Source organism: Mytilus californianus, unplaced genomic scaffold (genome assembly GCF_021869535.1).
Source record: "Mytilus californianus isolate M0D057914Y unplaced genomic scaffold, xbMytCali1.0.p SCAF_1, whole genome shotgun sequence".
Lineage (NCBI taxonomy): Eukaryota > Metazoa > Mollusca > Bivalvia > Mytilida > Mytilidae > Mytilus > Mytilus californianus.
The window spans coordinates 72,911,891-72,936,981 of NW_026262581.1; the positions used below are offsets into that span (position 1 = coordinate 72,911,891).

The window sequence follows — 25,091 nt, forward strand, 5'->3', positions numbered from 1 at the left end:
CTGTTCACAAAGAATAGTTGCTAGTATTTTCTACTCAAGAAGTGCTTTGTTGTGAGCATGTCAAGGGAAGTGAAGCAGTACATTTTGGGGAAATTCTTGAACATTCTGAGCAGCTTCTATATTACTAAATGAGTAGACCTGTTTTTGTATGTCCCTTCTCAGATCAAATCTATCAATATGGCTCTCTATCATATAGGTAGTATGCAAACTGTAGTTTGTTATTTATTTGTTTTGTTGATTATTTATTTTGGGTTAGTTGGGGATTAATGGGGAAAACACAATGATTTCTTGATGTCCTTTCTGTCATTACCATTGGTTTCAGATTTTATGTCTACTTCTGTTTTATGTGTACTTCTGATGTTATTTGTGTTGTCTCCATTCACATCTACCCAGTTTTACCTGATTGCAAATAGACGGACGGGAAAATTCAATTTCCTTGATATAATCTATCAAAGGTCTTTCATTAACACTAACAATGGTTGTTTGAATCATGAGAATATTTTATGTACTGGCAAACTCATTTAAACTGAAATTTAGAAAATGTAAAGAAAGACTGCTGTATTGACAAATATCTATTTAAAGTGACTTTCACAGGTTATTTGTTGTTCTTATTAAACTTGTGGCTACCTTAGCCATGTTAGCTGATCTAAGTTTGTACGAAATTTGGAACATTTGAATACTGTTCCAAGTCATTATTCCCCAATTTGGAGCCACAATACAGATGGCAAATGAATATTTTTACGCTGTAAGCAGAAGACTTAATGTACTGTTAATTCAGAAATTATTGCATGGTCCGTCCTTCTATCCATCTTTCTGTCCTACTGTTTGTCCGTCCATTAGTCTTTTGGTCCATCCCTATTTTTTCTTTCCACTCTCTTAACTTAGTTTTCCTCATCCAAATTTTATGAAACTCATACACAATGCAAATAACCAAAGCCTGCAGACAGAGTTTGAATTGGTCAATGAGTCACTTATTGTTCTAGAGTTATGCCCCCTTTTAGGAGTGGGATTTAAGATATTTTTACTTCTAATGACCCTGAATGTATAGTATACTTAACATAAAAGGCAAGTCTATTTGAACAGTTTTATGACCTGTACAACAGAAATTAAAGGATTGCTACCATCCCTTATAGACATAATCTTTATGATAAACTGTTACATCCACAAGCCTGACACTATTTTTGGAAAATTTTGTATAAGTAGTTCTGTGGATTCATGTATTTTTCGTGGGTACCAATTTTTGTGGATATTTCATTCATGGTTTTGCAAAGTCTTCATACAGGCCTATAGAATTTTGTACTTTGTTGAACATTTAAATTTGTGATTCACCTTTACCCACTAAATCCACAAAAATCGGTATCCATGAATAATAATGAATCCACAGTAGATTCTATTGGCCTGTTGTAGAAGTTCTTACATGCACAATAGAAATGTTTACACGCCTGGGCTGGTTGGGCTGAGGACAAGCTTGAACACTGTTAACCTGTACATAATTTTGTAGATTTTCATGTTTAACTAGAAATCTGGCATCACAATTACATCCAATTACCTGAAAGATTAAGACCAGTTGAAAGCCTTTTTTGACTTTGTACATAAAATGAACCTCATTTAACAGTAATGAAATGTTTTATTGATGTGACCAGGATTGACCTGCAGTAAAAATTTTAGGAAGAAAAAAAACCTTCTTTATGACCTTTGTTAAAGGTTTGAACCAAGGAACAATAAAAAAGTAATATTGAACTTAATGTTACCTTGATGGGAATCAATACTATAGCTATTAAAATATGAATTACAGATAGAAAATAAATAATACAGGTATTGATTTATTTGAGGAGTAAGCAAAATATGTATTCAGTATTAAATTATATTTTAAATGAGAATAATTTGAGTTCAGTGTAAAAAAAGTTAAGTTATAATGTAACAAGTTCCTTTTTCATGATTTATAAGTATGATAGATTGATCTCTTGCCATCAATGTTTTTATGGAATGGCTGTATGTTTTATACATTGATTCCAGAGCCTGGTAATAATTAAAAGCAATAATGTTGTGTCTTTCAGATATTTCACATGGAAGTCAATCATTATAAGATATACAAAAACTATTGTTTAGTATGATAAGATTTATAAATGTTGATTATAAAGTTTGATGTTCTAATAAAATGCAGGTCCAGACTGAAAGATAAATTCTGTCCAAAGGACAAATAATAAAATTACATCTTATCTATTTTTTCTACACTTTTGATTAGTTAATAGCTAATGTATTTTTTAGGATTGGAATTTTCCTTTATCAAATGAATTTATATTTTAGCTCACTTCTAAGGGGTATAAGCACAAGGGTATGCATTTTTTTACCCTCAACTCTGGTATTTGCCAAAACATATGTGCCTTTTCAACCCTCTACAGAGATGTTACTTTTAGATTTGTTATCTTATTGATAGGTGATAGTAATAACTTAACCATTTCTATTGATATATGGTGAAATTAAACAGACACATTTGTATCTTGTTCAGGAGGGATAGGTGAGAAAAATACCAGTCTTGAGAAGAATTTTTTTTGGCCTAGCAGCTCAGGAAAAATACCTTCCCTTCACTGGTAATTTTTGCAAATACCAGTCCTGAACATGACATAACTGTTCAGAATGTTACAAAATATATTTTGTAGTACAGTAATATGTGACCTGTTATTGTTCGCATCTTTGTATTTCTCATTGGGAATCATACCACATCTCATTATTATATTGATCGAAGTGGCAGGTGTATTGTAATACCGGGTAATATTGAGGATTACTTCTTACAAGTGTCATCAATTGGTATAATCTGCTATAGAAAAAGATATGTAGCAGATGTGGATCCAGGATGTTGAAAAAGAGGGGGTCCCCAAACTAGGCAATGTTTGAAGTGGGACATGTAAAAAGTCTATGCATTAACCATATATGTAGCCAGGGGCGTAGCTACCTTCTTAATGAAGTGGAATCACAAACTATAGGGCGAGGGGTCTGATTTATAAATGTTGATTATAAAGTTTGATGTTCTAATAAAATGCCCCCCCCCCCGGAAGCTCCGCATATATAGCTTTTCAAAATCACAACCGAAATAAAACTTGGACATTTTTGTTGTGGTTTTTTGGTCAACTATTTGTTTAACTTCAAGTCGAATGAAGACTTAACATTGTCGCTTGCGTTTTTTGTACGTGAAAGCTTTTAAAATCATGGAGATTTGTTCCATATGCTAGTATTTGTATTGAGCAAAGTAGATTTAAAAAAAAACAAACAATAAACATAAACACAATACTATATGTGGAATTTCTGTTAGCAAAACATCATGGATACCAAATACTTGGTGGACACATTCTCATATATTTTGCTTAACATATGTATTTAGATGTTTAAAAATTTTGTGGGTAAACTCTACAAGAGAGAGATGGGAATTTCGAATTTTACGTAGTTAGGAATATTAGAAGTTGAAATTAATGAACTTTTTCAGAGTAAATGATACTTTGATCACGATCTTTTTCATGATCTGCGTTTTTAATTAGCCAGCTAATTAACAAATGCATATGCATTCGACCAGTTGTATGGCAATATCTAGATGATAACAGTGAAGATACGTGTAATAAAAGTTTGGTGTATCTTTCGAAAAAGAATCAGCAGTTTAGTGTCCTACTCGTACAGTCAGTTCTTTTTAAAATAGAATGACCTAATAGTCCAGTAAAACGAGTTAGAATTAACAATTTATTTAAATGGTATTACAATCAACCATTCGTATAGCCGACCCATATAGAAACGACTTTGAATTATCGAATCTATATAAAAAAAAAATTTGTAGAATAAATAAAAACGTAAAACATGTACTGGAAAATGTGTACTTTTTTTTATAATAACAGCAGTTCCCACTTCTCATCTACTAGTATACGGAAACTATTGATTGATTGAATGGTTATTAATGTCTGGTAGCAAATATTACATGCACACAGGACGAGATACGTTGACGTGATGTGAAAATGAACTATTCGTGTTGTCAAGACCTACATACTTAGTCAATATTGAACTAGTTCAAAAGGTTACAGTCTTCATTCTAGTGAGATGTGTGCTTTGGGGCGAAGCGGAAAGTAATAATTTTCAAGTTTTTTTGTTAACCCTAGAGGGATTATGTTTTTTTTCTTCACTCAAAGCGAGTATACGGTATGGTTGTGTTACCAACAACTATGTAGCTGGTATTTTCTAAACAATGCCTGTAATATAAAAAGTTCGTCTAAGTTTACACCAGTTGTATGTATTTATCATACACATACATGTCTTGCAGGATTAAAAATTCCGCTGCATGTGTAATCTTCTTGCTTTAATTCTTTGTGTAGTTTTTAAAATGCATACATAGAAAGACTAATTCCTATATGTTAACTTTGTCCCTCATGCACCCTCTCTTTTTCTCTCTCTATTTTTTTTTTTTTTTTTTTTTTTGTGAAAACGACGTGGATGCACGTGCTGCCGTGCCTCCGGGTAGCTACGCCCCTGGTAGCTCCATAAGGGGGCCAGTCCCCCTAAATCTACCTCTGTGTAGTGGTGACTTTGTAGAGAAGTGGAAAAGTAATGAAAGGGGAAATGAAGGACTTGAGTCTAAAAACACCTCTCTATTTAACCCATGATGAATATTGACAGTATAATTATCTCCATAGATAATCTGTAAATACAGAAAATCTAATTTTCCCTTAATATACTGTAGATCAATTTTTTTGATACTTTATCTGACTTTGTAGACTTGATTAATTAATAAAATATACACTGCCAAAAATAGAATCTTATTACCAATAAAAGTACAATTCTTTCACTATGAAATAACATCTCAAGTTGGACAATTTTAAATTTGTGTAACTGATTTTTATACAGAAAAAAAATTAAATAACTTAACTGCTGTTAGATAATGTTTGTGTTTATAAAAATATAAACAAGGAGAATGCCCTGTACTAGGGACATTGGTCTAAATATATAACAAGTAGCTGATTGGTTAGAAACTAGGTGAGGTTGGATCTGATTGGTTGAAAAATAGGTGAGCTGACCTTAGTCTTTATGTTTACATTACAGTGCAGATTGTAGTAACTTATGAATAGTAATGGTATGCTAGTCAGGTCACATGTTTTAGCCTTGAGGAAAATTGTGTGATAATAGGAAGGGTAGAATTTATCATCCTACATAGCATTTTTGATGGCAAATGAATTTGATATTCTTTATGAAAATATTTTAGATCTGAATGAATGAAGATTTTTGTTTTCACAAAATTTTAATTTCTTATAATGGTTCAAATCACAGTCAGAAAGCAATAGGACCCATGCTAATGATTGTAGACAGAATAGCCACCTGACTGTGGGTTGCATTTATTACATAATGGACAGGGTTGTTAGGCATAATTAAAATGTTAATGTCTTTTGTTACTTATCATTAAAGTTAAAGATAGAAATGTAGGGATTATTTTAGTAAAAGAATTTAAGGATAAGTACTTTATTATTTCAGAACTTTAAGCTGCATGGCAAGTTGCCTTTTTGTATTGGTGAAACATTAGATATATAATTATGGTTACTCCAAGATGTCATTAAATGTAATTGGATATCCTGCATTTATCAGGCTTTTCCAAAACAGAAGGTTAAATTGCCACTCAAGACCCCTCTTCTAAATGATTGAAATCTATCCTTATGCATTAACCTAATATCTTTATGTAAATAGTATACACCTAATCTGGCTAAAACCTTCCAATTTCTATCTCATACATTCCAGTTGAGTGGTTGCAGTTTGAGTTGGTCATGTTTTGGGAAACATTTCCAGTTGACCAGTATGAGCTATGTTCTCTATCTATTTTCCTTCCTTTGTCAGTGATTTAGACTCTTCCTACTTTCCCATCTTTTCTAGAAATGGGGTAAAATTTAGCTTATTCTTCTATTTAACAACAATGCCAAGTATTTTTCATTTGATAAAAGCTCTGACTCGGATATAATGAGAGCCAGAAGGAGGAGATATGGATCAAGTGTTTAATAGTCCAATCCTAGGGTATATCAAACTGCTGTTCCATATCTTCTCCCTTGGGCAGTCTATATCTTCGATATAAACCTTTTCATAAGTTACTGTTGTATGTTTCCAGGTACAGCTATGCAAGTCAAAATGCATGCATTTGTTGCCTTTCACTCATTGGTGTAGAAACATCAACTACTGCTTTGGGAAAATGACTGGAGATATTAAACTTGGTCAGATTCCTGACCTAAATCTTATTTGTGTTAAGTCGCGTAACAGATCATTGACAACGCTTATAGGTTGAGGAAACAAATTTGTGTGCTATGAGAGAGCACATAAACGATTAAGGATATTTTAGGTGCAAAATGTTGAAGAAATCATTTTGGTAACATTGAAAAGAATAGTTATAGTGTTTCATTAGTAAACATAGGTGCGGAAGAAAATGATATTTTGCAAAAATTGCTTAACAGTACAGCCTAAACCTGTACTGAACATTCAACTATAACAATATATATATATGATATTAGTTTTGTTTACATTAAAAAAAAAGTAACAGACTGATAAGTATTGTTTTGCAAAATGGAGAATCTCTTCCCTTTATAGCTTTAGTTTGTATTGTATTTGTATAATGTAAGTCATCACATCAAAACTTGAAAAGAAACTCAACAGTTTTTTATACGACCGCAAAAAATTTTGCAGTCGTATATTGGTATCACGTCGTCATCGTCATCAGCGTCCTCCGAAGACATTTGGTTTCCGGACTATAACTTTAGTAAATGTAAATAGAAATCTATGAAATTTAAACACAAGGTTTATAACAACAAAAGGAAGGTTGGGATTGATTTTGGGGGTTATAGTCTTAACAGTTTAGGGGCCAAAAAGGGGCCCAAATAAGCATTTTTCTAGTTTTCAGACAATAACTTGTGGAACGGTGTATGGATCTCTCTGAAATTATACCACAAGTTTCCATACCACAAAGGAATGGTTAGGATTGGCTTTGGGGGGTTATGGCTCAAACCGTTTAGGAATTAGGGGCAAAAAAGTGAGAAAATACAAGGGTGTCCTGGTTAATGGACAATTCAAAAAAAGTACAATGTTATGTTTGGATTACCTCCCTTACACTGCTTTTAAATTATGTATAAAGAAATGTTGTACTGTCTTGAGGTGGTTAGCTGTCAATTTATTTTTAGAAGTTACTATTTAAAAATGCTGATTAAGGATTATTAATTATAGCCATGATTATGTATGTCATTTTCTATTTTAAGACTTTTATGATGTATTTAAATGGGTAATTACGGTTGCAAACTCCATTGGAGATTTGAATTGAGATCATGACCATATCTTGAGGAAAAGCATTTTTTTTTGGGGAAAAAGGGGGGGAGGTGAAAAAAAAAATTAGGGGGGGGGGGGGGTAAAATTTCAGAAATTAAAAAGAAAATTTCTTCAAATATTTTCAAATTTCAGAAATTAAAAAGAAAATTTCTTCAAATATTTTTTTTTTGCAAAAAAAAAGGAGGGGAGGGGGGGAGGGGGTAAATTTTTTTTTTTTTTTTTTTTTTTTTTTTAGATGGGGGGGTCAATTCGCAGCAGCATAGTGTATTGCACAAAAGCAAAAAATTGGATATAAATTCAAATCATATAACCAATTCTAAACAACAAAACATTTTGACTACAGTTATTCTGTGTCAGAAACCTATTATGTGTCAAATATTTAATTACAGTCCAAATTCAGACCTGTATCAAGCGCAAATACTGTGTCCATTTTTGCCCCAACTGTTCAGGGTTGGACCTCTGTGGTCATATCCAGCTGTGCTCTGCGAAGCAATTTATTTTCAATTTAAAACATCTTTGATACATATGTTTAGAAGATATATTTTATTACAGAATGTCACAATTTTTATTTGTACATGTATTTAAGAAATAAATATTTTTAATTGATATGACTAAAATGATGTCATAATCTGTACTTGAGATCATGTTTTGAAGGTTTATAAGGTCACAATAAATACATGTACATGTATTGAAAGTTTAAGGGTAATGTATTTGTACTGCTGTCTTCATTGAAGATATTTTTGTACTATGTAGAAACTGTCCATGTCATTAAGCTGTCAGCTGCTACGAAACACAATTTCACATAATGATTGCTGAGGACACAAGGGTCTCTTCAAACATAACTATAGGTTTTGTCAGGTACTAATTGGAGAGTTGTAATTGTGATGTTATTGATATTGATCCATGTTGAAACTATTTTCTAGAATCGCCATGTTAAAGTTATGTAAACAAATAATGCATTTAAACAGCAGGAATCAGTCCTTTAAAGTACTCATATTTAAACAGCTTTCAAGCTTAAAGATATTATGTTATTTATATTCTTCCTGTTTTTCAAAACACCTCAATAATCAATATATGTTCCCCACAAAGAAATTCTAAATATCTCTTTAATAGTTAAATACTGGTAGTTTTTTTCTAACCAAATCTAATGTTATTAAAACTGCATATTTACAAAGCACCTGTATGATATTGAATATAGAAAAGTTTGATAATAAATGTTGTAATATTGTATGAATCACTAGTCTTAAATAAAATCTACAAAAACAGAAAATTTATGGGTAGAAAAAGCTTAGTAATAGTGTCATAATAACTGTTCATTTATAGATTATTTAACGGCTGAATTACCACTTACACAATTACACATGTATACTTTATTGTGTTATTATAAAGGAATATTTACACAGAAGTGTATTGAATAGATGTTACTTCAAACCCATTACAAAGGATAGTTTATAGATCATATATGGACTTTCACTTTTATCCTGATCACTCTTTCATATGCAATTAAAGAACTGTCTCAACTGATACAATGTATCCTATATCATTATCCTACGCCAAAGTACATGATGATAAGTTTACATGCCAGATTGAAATCCTAAATGATGGATTAGTATATAAATATTGGAATTTCAATCATTATGTTTACAATGCCTTCTTGTTCATCTTAGCTATTTATTTATCATTGTTTAGATTCCCATCTTGCACAGTTTATCTTGATATATAGGATGATATACTCTCCCTTTGACTGTAACATTTTGAGCTAACTGGTTTCAAATTATCCCTGCCATTTAATATGCCAGACACAAAAGGGCCATTTACACAACTAGTTTGAACATGCATGTTTAGACATTCATTTCTAAACTTGCTGTGTATTATAAAATCCTTCCAAGTCTTAGACCTTGAAAGCATGTGTGTTTGACATAATGAAATAGAATTTCCTCTATTCCCGACATGGCAAATACACCAATCACAATGAAGGTCACAGTGTCATGCTTAAAAAACACAACCTCATCAACATACACATGCTTTTTTGAAGATGGTGAGAATTTTAATGCAAAGAAAAAATAGAAGTTGTACTGAAGTAAAATACAAAAACAAATACTATGTAAGCTATATCAACCTTCCCCGTTTTAGCTCATCTGGCCCTCATTGGCAATCATACCAAATCTTCCTTAACATATTCACATTATTTAACCTTAGGATGTCTGGGTTAAAGTTTGTGAATAATATTGTGGTAGATCAACCAATAGACCACCATGGCCAAATTATAAGAATAAAATGCAAACATACCTTAAAAAACAGCAATAAAAACATTGTAAGATCTACCTACTCTACATTTCTACACATGTACCAAAATTTTCAGCTAACTCCTTTTAGGATTTATTGCCCTTAGTTGACATGTTTTTACAAATTTTAGCATTCTCATCCATTGGAACTTATAAACTATAAAAGATATATGTATATAGATAGAAACCATAGAAACCATACAAACGATAAGGGTTAGAAAAACAATATCTACTAAAATGTTTATATGATAGAAACCTTCAACTGGCTCTTTATAAGAGTTATTGCCATTGAAAATTTATTTTTGACCACTTTCAGTATTTAGCATAATAATCTTTTTTTTTGTTTGCTAAATTTTTTAATTTATATTATTCAGTTCTAATTACTTCTATAGACATGATAGATATTATACATGTTCACAAATTTTTTTTATCCAGGTCCTATTTTTATTCTTTTTTTTCAGCTTCAAGACTTGGTAGAAGGCCAAAGAGAATGAAAGATCCAGGAAGTCGTGACTCGAAGCCAACTACAAATTTACCGATTGCTCCATATCCCTCCTCTCAAGACTTAAATAAGCTACGCATGGCTGAACTGCAGGGAATTTTACAACAGAGTGGCTCACTTAAGCCAGAGATGATGGAAGCTTTCTTGAGTGCGGCACAAGTAAGCTTCAGAGAGCATCAGAGAAATCACAATAACCAAAACAATACAAGTAATGGTACAATTAAGGTACCAGGACAAAGACAAGGAAACGATTCTGGTTATTCCAGTTTGAGTAGTCCGTCAAGTAATAAAAGTTCATCACCTCCTCAGGATAATCAACACCAATTAATTGATGGTGAAAATATCATGGAAGATAGTAAAACGTCGTTGAATATAGACCCACTTATAATGGGCATGCGCATTCCTCATTCTGCTAGTTATTCTCCCGTGGAAATAAAGGCAGAGCCAACAGATGAAATACGGTCATGTTCTAAATCAGGATCCCATAACCCGGTCATGGACTTTTGCCCTCAAGATTTAGATGTTGATGTTTTTAATCAAAATAGTTTGCCTGATATACAGGAATCAAGATTTGAAAATGATTATGATGACCGATTTAGTCCAGAACAGCATATTATCAGTGAGCATCCGATTATGTATACAGAACAAAGAGATGAAGGAATGGCCATTCCTACGCATGTAGAGGAAATGTATGATGACAATACATTCTCAATAGATATAGACAAAATCATGGCAGAGGTGGTCAAGAGGCCATCCGATATTCGAAAAAACCTACTCGATCAAGTTACAGAGGAAGTGGTCAATGCACACTTTAAAACATGTAAACCAACATACCAAAATGTACGAGAGGCCAACATGAGACTAGAAAAGTTGAAGGCTCAGAACATGCTGGTGAGTTGTATGCTAGTGCTGTTTAACTAATGATTGTACAAGAAGGGTTCTAGAATTTCTGAGTTTTGACCTATTGCTTAGTTCCATTGAAAGATATCATTTAGACTTACAAATGTAGTTTAAATATAATGAAATTGATTGAGAAGATTACTCCAGAAGTGGATACCTAGCAGTCTCTGTCTGTCCAAAACACATTAGTACTTAGTCAGAGACTGTTTGACAGACTTAGTAGGATTATTTGTCATCACATCCTTGTGATGGTACTAGACTGTTAGTTTGATGTGACCATCTTACAGCAGTTAAAGAACTTTGAAAACAACTTTAAGACAAAAGAGATGATTTCAGCTTCCCAATTGTGAACTTTCCATTTCTATGTGGCAACATTCCAGCAGCGCCTGCATATAGAGTATATATCTCCCAGTTGATACAATATTCCAGGGCTTGTGTGTCCTATCATTATTTCCTTGATAGAGAGTTGTTGCTCACAAAGAAGCTATTAAACCAAGAGTTCCAAGTGGTGAAGTTGAAATCATCCCTTCGTAAATTTTAAAGACGCCATCACGAGTTGGATGACCGCTATGGAATATCTGTTTCACAGGTGACGACGAATATGTTCCAATTGTCGTAACTATAATCTCATCCTCTTCCCCCGAAAGTGACCTACGGAAATTAGACATATCACCGGGTTTGTACTTACATGAGCAACATGACTGGTGCCACATGTGGAGCATTATCTGTTTACCCTTCTGGAGCACCTGAGACCACCCCCAGTTTTTGGTGGGGTTCCTGTTGCTCAGTCTTTGGTTTTCTATGTTGTTTTGGGTACTGTTGTTTGTCTTTTTCTTTTTTAGCCATGTTGTTGTCAGTTTATTTTCGACTTATGTCTCTTCGGTATCATTCACCTCTCTTCGACCATATTTTAACTATTGTACCATAATCACACCTTGTGAACAAAACTCCTCTTAGACTATTTGAAGCAAAATCTCTAATACCCAATAGAATTGTTTGTTATTGACCATATTGTACCACCATGTTGTTTAGGCAATTTTTGCAAGAGTTATGGGACTTTGACCATTTTTTTTAGTATTGTTACAATAACACCTTGCAATTGTGAGACCATTTGACTGAAGCTAACATACTTGGTAGAATTGTAATTGACCATGTTGTAGGATCATTATGACGACCATAATGACACCTTGTTCGGCCTTTTAACAACATCAAATTAAAAAACTCGGAATACATTATATTATAAGTTCTATGAATTTGTAGGGGTCAGTAGTGAACTATATAACAAATTAATCACACACAGGACATTTCTTGTCATGGTTTGTATGAAAATAAATAATGAAATACAATAACACTAATAGATGACGTCATGCATGATAACCCTATAAAATTTACTGACCCCTATGCATCCATAGGGGATTACCACGTGACATCATTAAACCAATCACCACATCACTAATTTACTGGAGGTGCGATAAAATTTAATCTATGTTCCTATTGTACAACTTGATACTATACACACACTTTTATTCCTCCTTTTACACAGGTGCAAGGGACTTTACACTATGGTGTACGTATACCAATCTTGTTTGTTTTGATATGTTGTGGTGTTGTCCCATTGATGTAAATCGATGCACATCCATAAAAAAAATAATTCTGATCTGAATGTAACCTATATCACTGACATGACTGAGTGTTTAAGAATGGTAGTCTACAAGGGACATATTCTGCCATTTGTATTCTGTTGTCAGTCGTTAATTTTTTCAAGGAAATTCTCCTCTTAAACTACTGAACCAATTCAAACTAAACTCCACATGTTTGATACTTTAGGGTGTCTTTATTAGAGTTTCTCTGAATTATGTCAGTCCATCAAACAACATCATTAAAATGGCTGATATATACGTCTAAATCTAAAACATTATTGTCATTTTGCTTAGTTTCTTCTGTTACTTATTCTAACATCAAACTCTGACTTCTTTTGAACTGAATTTTACTGTGTGTATTGCTGTGTAATTTGTAATTATTTATTTATCATTGGCTAGAGTTATAGGGGGAGAGTCGAGATCTCTCAAAAAAGGTTTAACCCCGCTACATTTTTGCACCTGTCTCAAGTCAGAAACCTCTTTCCTTTGTTAGTCCTGTATGTTTTTTAAATTTTGGTTCATTTATATATGTTTCTGAGTTTTGTGTGACGTTCATTTTCGCTGAACTAGTATACATTATTGTTTAGGGGCCAGCTGAAGCCAGCCTCTGGGTGTAAAATTTTCTCGCTGTGTTGAAGACCCATTGGTGGCCTTGGGCTGTTTTGTGCTCTTTGGCAGAGTTGTTGTCTCTTTGACACATTCCCCGTTTCCATTCCCAATTTTATAGTGGTAAAATGTAATCATTGGATATTTTGAAAAGTTAAATCAATATAGAAAATTTTAATAGGTCTATCAAATAAGAATTGAAAATAAGTCTTACATCTGGAAGCTTTTTTGGTAGGTTTGCAGAACTGTATTGCAGAATGGCGATGTTTTGGTAGTTTTTTGGGCAAGGGAAAGTAGGTACATGGACCTATTGTATGTAATCAACTTCTTCTACAGTTTTCAACCAACATTCTTGTAATTTCACAGAAATATTATACACATATATGATTATAGAAATTGTGCCCCTGTTATAATGGTTTATGATCAAGAGCATTTTTTTCCCTTTTTTCTATAATTTTTTTAACTTAATCATTTTTCAAAATTTACAAAAAAAGACTCAGACAAAATGTCATGATAGGATATAAGACACAATTGGTAAATTTACAAATCCAAAGACTATTCAGGTATCTTAGGACCTATTGAGACCGTGAAAATATGTTTCCTGTGATTTGAGACACAGACACATTAATTGGTCAACAGTAAAATTTTTGTAGTCCCTGTTCCAACACTATCACAGTTACTGGTGTAACAAATGATTGACAAAACCATGATTAAGTTACTTACAAGTGGACCTATCTTAAAATTTTATTTAAAATAGGCATTCTTGGTTGTGCTTTTAAATCTTTATTTTTAGCTCACCTGGTCGGAAGGGCCATGTTAGCTTTTCCCATCACTTAGCTTGGCGTCCATCATCGTTGTCTTCGTCCTTTAACTTTTACAAAGATCTCCTCTGAAACTACTGAGCCAAATTTAACCAAACTTGGCCACAATCATCATTGGGGTATCTAAAAAATGTGTCTGAATTCTTCAGTCATCTGGTTATTGAAGTTATTGCACTTTAATGACGATTTTTACCAATTTTTGGTGTTTTTGCCTATTATCTTGAAAACTATAAAAGATAGATAGAAACTTTAATTAACAAAAATGGTCAGCAAGACAAGATCTACAACCAGGTCAAATTCTGACAAAAAAAGTTAGTAGATAGGGGTGATTGCCCTTAAATGATGATTTTGTTTTACCCTCTTTTGTGTTTTGGGCTAAAAACAAAATAAGATAGAGAGAAACTGTTATAAACAGTAGTCTACAATGTTGAAGATGCACATAGACCAAGGTGAGGGACACAGCCTCTAGTTTAAATGCAACCAAAAGTTGTATCTCTGTTGTATTTTGAATGTTTAGTTTAAATTTCAATGTTTAAAAATTGCTTGTAATCATAAAATTGGTTTAAAGATTGAAATTCTTAAGCTTTTTTCATCGTTCTACACAAATAATAGCCAAGAGTGTTAATAATCCATTAGAAATTGAAAATATTATATGATACATGATTAGTTTTCTATTGATTGCAGCTTGATAAAGTATTGTTACAAACAGAGAAATGTAATCAGTCTTTTGTTGAATGTAAAATATTTTTCATTTCCTATTGCCTTGAACAATGTTGAATGCACTAAGTGAAATGATAAAAAGATTATTTTCACTTTGGATTATTTATACCTTTACAACCTTGAAGATAAATGGCCTTCATGTCAGTCATGTTTATTTCTATAAATGAACATTTTCTATCCTTATCAAATAACCTTCACCTTTTCAGTATGCTATTGTTTATTTGACACCTGAAAAATCCTTCATAAACATATTTTGGGGCCTGTTTCATGTGAGGACAAGAGGTTTTAAATACAATAAGTTCCTTTGCTTTTGTTCTTTTATGTACTTCTGTTTGAAAATTAAATTTATTTTTATCGTGTTTATAATCATGATAATTGAATCTATTTGTCAGATCATGTTTATAATCATGATAATTGATGACATTGTTATTTTGCAAATGGATGAAAATTCGTAGGAATGGGACTGAGTTTTGTAGAAACTTCTCAGGAAGAAATCTAGTTTTGAAGAAATTTCTCAGGAAAGGAACTCATTGGTTTATTTTAAGAATGTTCTATGAAAAATTGAACACTTTCCAAACAGTTTGTGTTGTATTATTTCATTTCCCCATAATTTATAGCCCATAAAAAATGCTTATGAGTTTCATACAATATTAATTACCTCAAATATTGACTTTTTCCATGTTCATAATCGTTAGAAAAATGTTTCTATCATAAAAAAAACCTCAGTTTTACCACATCTATTAAATCATAGGTTGTAATTACAAGCTTATCTATATGACTTAGTACAAGAGGGTTACTGCTCTGAATACTTGGAGGTTTATATGCACTGTCTCTAAGATCAATTATGTTATGTGAACAGCTAACGAGCTTAAAAAAAAAGTGCGAAAAACTGATTATTTTAGTGAATTTTCTAAGTCAAAGGACCATAACTCTGCACAGGTTTCGCAAAAGATTTAAGATGTGCACCTCTACTTTAAGACAGATTTGAATTATTTTTTAAAGGTTTCCCCATCTACTTGTATATCATCAACTCCAGCAAATCACAAAAATCAGGCCAATTAGTTTTCTGTTTTAATGATTTCACATTTTGTCATGTGAATTCCTTATTAGTCCCCTACCGACGAAGTCGAAGGGGACTTTAAGTTTGCACTCCGTCCGTCCGTCTGTTTGCACTCTGTTTGTCTGTCTGTCCATCCGTCAGTCGGGCAAATCAGTTTTCCACACTTTTTTTCTTCATGCTTAAAGATATTGATTTGATATTTGGTGTATTGTTTGATCATGACAAGTTACAGATCAAGTTTGAATTTCGTTCCGGTCTGATGATTTTGTGCAGAGTTATGGTCCTTTGACTTAGAAAATTCACTAAAATAATCAGTTTTTCGCACTTTTTTTTTAAATGCACTAAAATAATCAGTTTTTCGCACTTTTTTAGTCATTCTTGAAGATATTGATTTGATAATTGGTATATAGTTTTATCATGACAAGTTACAGTTCAAGTTTGAATTTTGTTCCGGTCTGATGATTTTGTGCAGAGTAATGGTCCTTTGACTTAGAAAATTCACTCAAATAATCAGTTTTCTGCACTTTATTTTCGTCATGCTTGAAGGTATTGATTTGAAAAATGGTATATAGTTTTATAATGACAAGTTACAGATCAAGTTGAAATTTTGTTCCGCTCTGATGATTTTGTGCAGAGATAGGTCCTTGGACTTAGAAATTCACTTAAATAATCAGTTTTCAACACTTTTTTTCGTCATGCTTGAAGATATTGACTTGATATTTGTTATATAGTTTACACCATGACAAGTTATAGATCAAGTTAGAATTTTGTTCCAATACAATGAATTTTTAACCGGTAGGGGACTATGAATTGCCATGCAATACTCACAGAATGCTTGTTTAGCTTGATATGTGGTATATGTTTTGCTCATTGTTGAGGGTCATACATGTACAATGACCTATAGTTGTTGATATCTGTCTTATAATTTGGTCTCAGGTGGATATTCTCTCATTGACAATCTTAACACTTCTGCTTATTTTTATACGACCACAAAAAAATTGTAAAAACAGTTAAGGAATTAGGGGCCAAAAATAAGCATTTTTGTAACTTCCAGATATAACTTGTGTGTTAGTGTACGGATCTCTCTGACATTGTACCGCAAGGTTCCATATCACAAAGGGAATGCTTGGATTGATTTTGGGGGTAATTTTAGGAATTAGGGGCTAAAAAAGGGGCAAAAAACAAGCATTTTTCTAGTTTCAGGACAATAACTTGTGTGTAAGTGAATGGATCTTTATGAAATTGTACTACAAGGTTCCATATCACATAGGGAAAGCTGGCTTTGAGTTTGGGGGTAATTGCCCTAAATGTTTAGGAATATGGGGCCAAAAAACAAGCATTTTTCTAGTTTCCAGACAATAAATAACTTGTGTTCAAGTGTATGGATCTCTATGAAATTGTACTGCAAGGTACCATACCACAAAGGGAAGGCTGGGATTGAGTTTGGGGGTGATGAATCATAAGGGGTTTAAAAAAATTGGGGCGGGGGGGGGAGGGATTTTTTTTTCCTTGTTTTTTCTTTAAAATTTTCCATTTTAAATTGGTTATTTCTGATTTATATATAAAAGCAAATAATAATGATGTGGTTTGAATAGGTAAATTAAAAAAAATCAAGTTCTTAGACCACATTCATTCTGTGTTAGAAACCTATGCTGTGTCAAATATTTAATCACAATCCAAATTCAGTGCTGTATCAAGCTTGAATGTTGTGTCCATACTTGCCCCAACTGTTCAGGGTTCGACCTCTGCAGTCGTATCAAGCTGCTCCCAGCGGAGCATTTTATTATATTGATAAAGATCTACTCATGATCTTGAACAATTCACAGGCTACTTAATTTCAATATGTCAATGAACATGATGAATGTCAGTCTCTAAATGGCTACGAATTGAAAAAAGTTGTGAATGAACTTAAAATCTTAATTCAAGACAATTATTAACAAGGTTCCTGACTTTTATCAACATGTGGCTGGGTTAACTTAAGTAAGCTCACCTGCATTTGTTGACATTGGCAAATAAAATGGTTTTGGTCCGATAAAAGTTGTTGCTCAACTGGACCAAATGTCCAGTAAATATTCAGAATTTTTTATATGAAAAAAAAATTAAAAAAAATGGACCAATAAAAATGGTCTTTGGTTCAGTGAAGTGTCCACATTAACTGGACCGATTGGTATGGTTTTAATTACCTTGGGAAACACTTAACACCTGGCCCATGTAAGCTATTGCCATCACTTGCCATCCATTGTCCTTGTCTGTCATCATCAATTTATAAACTTGATATTGAAAAATATTCTCCTGAATTGTTTGGACCAATTGAAAGCAATCTTGGGCTGAAATACCAATCAGATATCTTGTGTAAAGTTTTGTCAATCAACCAACATGGTCACCATAGTTAGAAATAGCTACCTCCCATTTCCTCCTAAATTATTAGAAGACTTCTTATAGGATTTATTGCCCTTCAATGATGATTTTGACTAGTTTTCAAGTTTTTGCCTGTTATCTTAAAAGCTTGTTAATAGATATATATACAGGAGATGTAAACTGAAAATGATCAGCAATACAAGATCTACAAAACTGCAAATATGATTGGAGGGAGCTATCAGACCACTTATTCTAGGAGTTATTGTCCTTTGATGAAGATTTTTGACAAAATTCAGCTTTTTTGCATATTTTCTTGAAAACTCTTATATAAATTTTGTTTCTCCTCAAAACTACATCTGAGTAATTTGGTTGTTCTTCATTCATTGCAGCCTGACTTCAGTAAAATGAAGATTGACCCATCAAAGATGTGGGAACAGTTTGTACAGAACATGGTACCAGAAATAACTATGGTTGTCAAGTTTTGTAAGAAGATACCAGGTAAGTAACCATGGTAATATTTATATCAAAACAATGTGTTAAGTTGGTAAGGTAATTATTTTTTAAATGTTGTTTCATAAATATAGTTATGTAAGTGGGGTGGTTTGGATGGTCATGGGCATTTTTTTTTCCATGGAGTATCTGAGTAAATAATGTAGTCAAGAGTAGAAATAAAACTTTTATAATGTGGTCAGGGGTAGCTTAAAGAACTGTTATATTGTGGTTAGACTATGATAATTTTACATGTGTAATCATGGTTCATAAATCTTCTGATAAGACTATAACATTATATATTACTATTGGCTGGGCACATGTGACGGGTGTGTCAGCTGTGTAACTTTTATCATGTTTATTATATTGTCAGGGGAAGTTTAAGAGTTGGGTAGTTAGGTTGACTAACAGCTTCATACATTTAAGTTTTATATGTAAAGTTGTCAAGAGTAATATATCTTGAAAAGTGAATTGTAAACTACCTGCATGATCCATTTTTGTGTGAGTAATTGTTACCAAGTTAACTGGCATTTCAGGACTTTCAGTTGACGTTTGACATTGCTTCAAGTTGAAATGCACTACCATGCTTACTGTAAACATGTTGCAAGTACATGATTTTTATTGAAAAACAAACCACAATTTTCGCTCAACTTTTTTTGTCTGTTCTGGTGGCAGAATTTGACAGATATATTCATAATTTCACATGACATATATTGTAAAAAGAATAAATGGCAATGTTCAACAATGATCAAAGACATACATACTATTCTCATTTTGTTTTAAAAAAAAGGTTATAGTTTCTTATCACCATTCACCTATATTTCTTCAAAGTGTTTGTTCTAAATGATTTTAATAGACCGACAGTTTCAATGATCTGTACAGTAAAGTTCATTTATCCTCTGACTTTTCTACAGTTAATGAAATATACATGCTTCTAAAACATTGAGGTTAAACAATTTTTAGTTTACATGTATTCCTCAGTTACCTTTGAGTTAACCTGCATTCCTCAGTTACCTTTGAGTTAACATGTTTTCCTCAGTTACCTTTGAGTTTACATGTATTTCTATGTTACCTTTGAGTTAACATGTATTCCTCTGTTACCTTTCAGTTAACATGTATTCCTCTGTTACCTTTGAGTTAACATGTATTCCTCAGTTACCTTTGAGTTAACATGTATTCCTCAGTTACCTTTGAGTTAACATGTATTCCTCAGATAACCTTTGAGTTAACATGTATTCCTCTGTTACCTTTGAGTTTACATGTATTCCTCAGTTACCTTTGAGTTAACCTGTATTCCTCAGTTACCTTTGAGTTAACATGTATTCCTCTGTTACCTTTGAGTTTACATGTATTCCTCAGTTACCTTTGAGTTAACATGTATTCCTCAGATAACCTTTGAGTTAACATGTATTCCTCAGTTACCTTTGAGTTTACATGTATTCCTCAGTTACCTTTGACTTAAAACATGTATTCCTCAGTTACCTTTGAGTCAACCTGTATTCCTCAGTTACCTTTGAATTAACATGTATTCCTCAGTTACCTTTGAGTGAACCTGTATTCCTCAGTTACCTTTGAGTTTACATGTATTCCTCAGTTACCTTTGAGTTAACCTGTATTCCTCAGTTACCTTTGACTTAAAACATGTATTCCTCAGTTACCTTTGAGTTAACCTGTATTCCTCAGTTACCTTTGAGTTAACATGTATTCCTCTGTTACCTTTGAGTTTACATGTATTCCTCAGTTACCTTTGAGTTAACATGTATTCCTCAGATAACCTTTGAGTTAACATGTATTCCTCAGTTACCTTTGAATTAACATGTATTCCTCAGTTACCTTTGAGTGAACCTGTATTCCTCAGTTACCTTTGACTTAAAACATGTATTCCTCAGTTACCTTTGAGTTAACATGATTCTCCCTTGCCTTTGATTTAACAGCTGTACCTCAGCAGCCTTGGCATTTAATTTGTTTAATTATTACCTTTTTCAATATTGTTGAACATGCTTAGTTAACTTAATATTGAAACCATAATGTGTAAATAATGAAAAACAATACCTGTGATAGAAATCAATATTCATTTCTATACAGCAACACAAATATGATTTATCAGTGGACATAAATCTTGTGATGTTTTGTTGAGCTCTTCAAGACTGTGTGGGCAGGTGTAGGTTAAACAACAAATGTCTCCTAATGTCATCAAGGCCATTAGTACAAATACATCAATTTATGTATAATGGGACTATAATGAGAACTAAGAAAACACAGAATGGTGAAATATTTCATTTTAGATTAAAGTTTAAGGTTCTTAGAAAATCTTACAAATGTTTGTTTTGGTAAAGGCTTCTTCCTTACTTGAACAAATGATCAGTTTAAAGAACTATGAAATCAAGTTATAAATATTTTAATATTTTTTCTTTCGCACAACCTGACATTTTATGTGATTTATATTTGTTTTAAGTCCCCTACCGAAGAAGTCAAAGTGGACTTTAGGTTTGCACTCCGTCCGTCTGTCTGTCTGTCCATCCGTCAGTCCGGCAAATCAGCTTTCCACACTTTTTTTCTTCATGCTTGAAGATATTGATTTGATATTTGGTGTATTGTTTTATCATGACAAGTAACAGATCAAATTTGAATTTTTTTCCGATCTGATGATTTTGTGCAGAGTTCTGGTCCTTTGCCTTAGAAAGTTCACTAAAATAATCAGTTTTCTGCACTTTTTTATGTCATTCTTGAGGATATTGATTTGATAATTGGTATATAGTTTTATCATGACAAGTTACAGTTCAAGTTTGAATTTTGTTCCGGTCTGATGATTTTGTGCAGAGTTATGGTCCTTGGACTTAGAAAATTCACTCAAATAATCAGTTTTCAACACTTTTTTCCGTCATGCTTGAGGATATTGATTTGAAAATTGGTATATAGTTTTATCATGACAAGTTACAGATCAAGTTCGAATTTTGTTCCGGTCTTATGATTTTGTGCAGAGTTATGGTCCTTGGACTTAGAAAATTCACTTAAATAATCAGTTTTCAACACTTTTTTTCGTCATGCTTGAAGATATTGACTTGATATTTGTTATATAGTTTACGCCATGACAAGTTGTAGATCAAGTTAGAATTTTGTTCCAATACAATGAATTTTTAACCGGTAGGGGACTATGTATTGATGTATTGCCATGCAATACTCACAGAATGCTTGTTGTTTTTGTTTTTTTGTACATACATATATATATATGATCAGTTTTAACTAATTAAATTCATCAAAAATATAAATGTATATATATATATATATGCAAGTCTAAATTGAAAAACCGTAATTTTTATACGTGTGCATGCAAAACAAATTTCTTGGTAGAGGGGACTAAATACAGCACAAACAACATTTTCCAAAACACCAAAAAAGTGAAAAGGTATATTTTAACAAAACGCATTTGACTAGCAGGTCGTACAACGGAAGTTCTTAAACCCTGCTGACTGCCATTGGCGATTGCCAAATACACGGATCACCAGATGTAACAAAATGGATCTTAACTAATACCAAACAGAAAACAATAAACTTTCGGAAAAGATGGTATACCACAAACAAAAGGTGCAAAAATAAGTACACCATATCTGTATGTACATTTATATTTTTGATGAATTTAATTAGTTAGTTTTATCCCTATTTTCTTAAATTTTGCTTGATCTTATTTTATGACAAATTTTTTTCATATCGTGCTACTTGACAGAAAATGGTTTTTCTCAGTCGGATAGAGTGAGAACACAATGATATCATACGCCTTTGCCATTCATGTTGCCTAGCAAAAATGCCTAGGAAAAAAGGGATAAACTGATCAATGAACTTTCAAACTCAAAGATGTTTCTCAGCTACATTTCATCTTAGTGCTGTCCCCTTTGATGAGATTGCAGCCAAGAAACACCCTCTGTTTGAAAAACCATCGATTATCTATAATTCTGAAAAAAATGATAAAAGTTGAAGGACTTGATGAGAGCTGATGGGAAATGGCACCTATGAAACGATAGAGCCCTGATGTATATTGATGGTTCAATGACATGACATAAAGATAGAGCCCTGTTGTATATTAATGGTTCAATGACATGACATAAAGATAGAACCCTGTTGTATATTAATGGTTCAATGCATGACATGACATAAAGGTAGAGCCCTGTTGTATATTAATGGTTCAATGACATGACATAAAGATAGAGCCCTGTTGTATATTAATGGTTCAATGACATTACATGAGTTGACCACAGAGTTTAGTAGAAGGAGCTTTAAAGAATATGTTAACAAATTTTCAATCTTACTACTAGGGGTGGGGGTTAAGTAAATACCAAAATGGCATATATTTATTCCAGAAGAGTGCTCAATGGCATGATGGAGCCTCCTGTTGATTTATACAAGGTTTAGTTTCACTGTGTTCTTATTTTGCAGGTTTCAATGAAATTTGTCAGGAGGACCAGATAAATTTGATAAAACAAGGATCTTTTGAGGTGATGCTGGTCAGAATGTGTAACTTAGTAGATACGGAGAAAGAGGAGATGTTTGATCCAGATATGAAAATGAAATGTCCTAAGTAAGTAAAAGGATAAAAACTATTTTGAATGGTTTTATACCTATCTTAACTATATAGCTAACTGCTGTGTTTTTTATAACAAAATGTTTGGTAACGTGTAAACAGCCTTTCATAAATAGAATTTCAAGTATGAAAAATGTATGATTTTAAATTTTAGACCTTGCATGAATGCAATGTAAATGTCTTTGTGACTCATTGCAAAGAGCTAATGTTTTGTTAAGGGCTAATGTTGTCATGTAATGTTTTGCACAAAAATTATCATAAAAGTATGTGTTACTACAAAAATCTTAGGGAAACATATTTTATACCAATTTTTTATCTAATTTGCTGATTGTTTTTCGAAAGAAACACTAGGAAAAGTTAAAAGAAGTCAGCAAGAAATGATATAAGCTCATAATCACCTTTTGGGAGAGGTTCTAGACTTGCTTGATTCAGAGCTTGACATTCTTGTATAGACACTCGTCTATTGTTGAGGCCCTCATGGGGGTGTCCGAGTAATCACATAATCACAAATTTTTGCCAATATAATCACATAATCATTAATTATTTTTTTAAACAAGATAATCAAATAATCAAAAATACAGTCCTAGATTATCAAATAATCAAATAATCATGAAATATTTGGTCTGGTAATCAAATAATCACTATAAAAATGGTCAAGTAATCACATAATCAAAAACTCCATGAGGAGGCTCATTGTTGAAGAGTGTGTAAATCTGTAGATGTCTTTAAATTGATGTGTTGTTGGGTTGCTGTCTCATTGATGTATAAGCCCACATCTCTTTCTATTTATTGTTTTTATTGAAAATTTACTATACTGATTGAGAAATACAATGTTAAATGTTAATCCTGATATTTGTAAGTTTATATAATCGTTAATGTAAAGGTTGTACTTTTGTTCAATGTTACTTTGTTTTTAGTACATATTTTTAAGGGATTTATTAATTATAAAGTAAAAATTAGTATTCATTTTATTGAAGTTGAAAGCTTGGCAGGAATTATATTTAAATGAGTAGGAATGAAAATTCACAAATTGAACAAAATGATAGAACCACCTTAAAAATGACACTGCAAGAAATTTCATTTCAACATATGTGTCACCCAATAATTTAGATGTATTGTATACAGTACGTATGTAATTTTATCAATATTTAATATTAATCGAGCAATTTTACTTCTTTATTCTGTTAGGAAGAAACCTTGATGAAAACTCACAGTCCAGTTACAGTGTATTAGGATGTTGATCAATATTTTTCCATTAAGACATAGATATCTTGTCATTAATCAAAGTCCTGCAAAATAAACGTCCTCCCACAATACTTATCTCAGTATGATGTTCATTTTTCAAAGTGTGGTAGTCATGCTTACTCTAAATTATAATTGTTTTTGTTTTCAATACAGTGAAATCTGTCTTGACTCTACCAGTCTGAGACCATGTTCAAACAATAGCCCACCTGATGTGTTGAGTTTCCTTAAATTCATTTGATATGCATCCTCTAATAATAGCGTGATAAGTGCTGTTCGAATTTCAATAAAAAGATTGTTGTTTTTTTCATTCAATATATTCTTTACAAAAGTATAACAAAAACACCAAACTCAAAGGTAAATTCTAAAAGGGGAAGTCCTTTTAAAAAAGCTAACAAAATCAAACGTTATCAATCAATGGAACAAATGAAAAACTACTTCCTGACTTGGTACAGGCATTTTAACGAAGAAAATGGTGGGTTAAACCTGGTTTTATAGCTTGCTAAACCTCCCATTTGTATAACAGTTGTTTATAGTTCCATTATATTGACAAAATTGAGTGAGCA

At 32.4% G+C, this 25,091-nt stretch overlaps 1 protein-coding gene across 2 annotated transcripts in view; it reads left to right on the top strand.

Annotated features, from left to right (window-relative positions):
• The window catches only part of LOC127723768 (uncharacterized), a 69,943-nt gene that overhangs the window by 33,561 nt on the left and 11,291 nt on the right, over nt 1-25,091 (top strand). For both annotated transcript variants that reach the window (XM_052230520.1, XM_052230527.1), the window contains 3 exons: nt 10,073-11,004; nt 18,608-18,716; nt 23,139-23,280. In XM_052230520.1, coding sequence (XP_052086480.1) covers nt 10,073-11,004; nt 18,608-18,716; nt 23,139-23,280 — 1,183 coding nt within the window. The remainder of the gene's footprint in view (nt 1-10,072; nt 11,005-18,607; nt 18,717-23,138; nt 23,281-25,091) is intronic.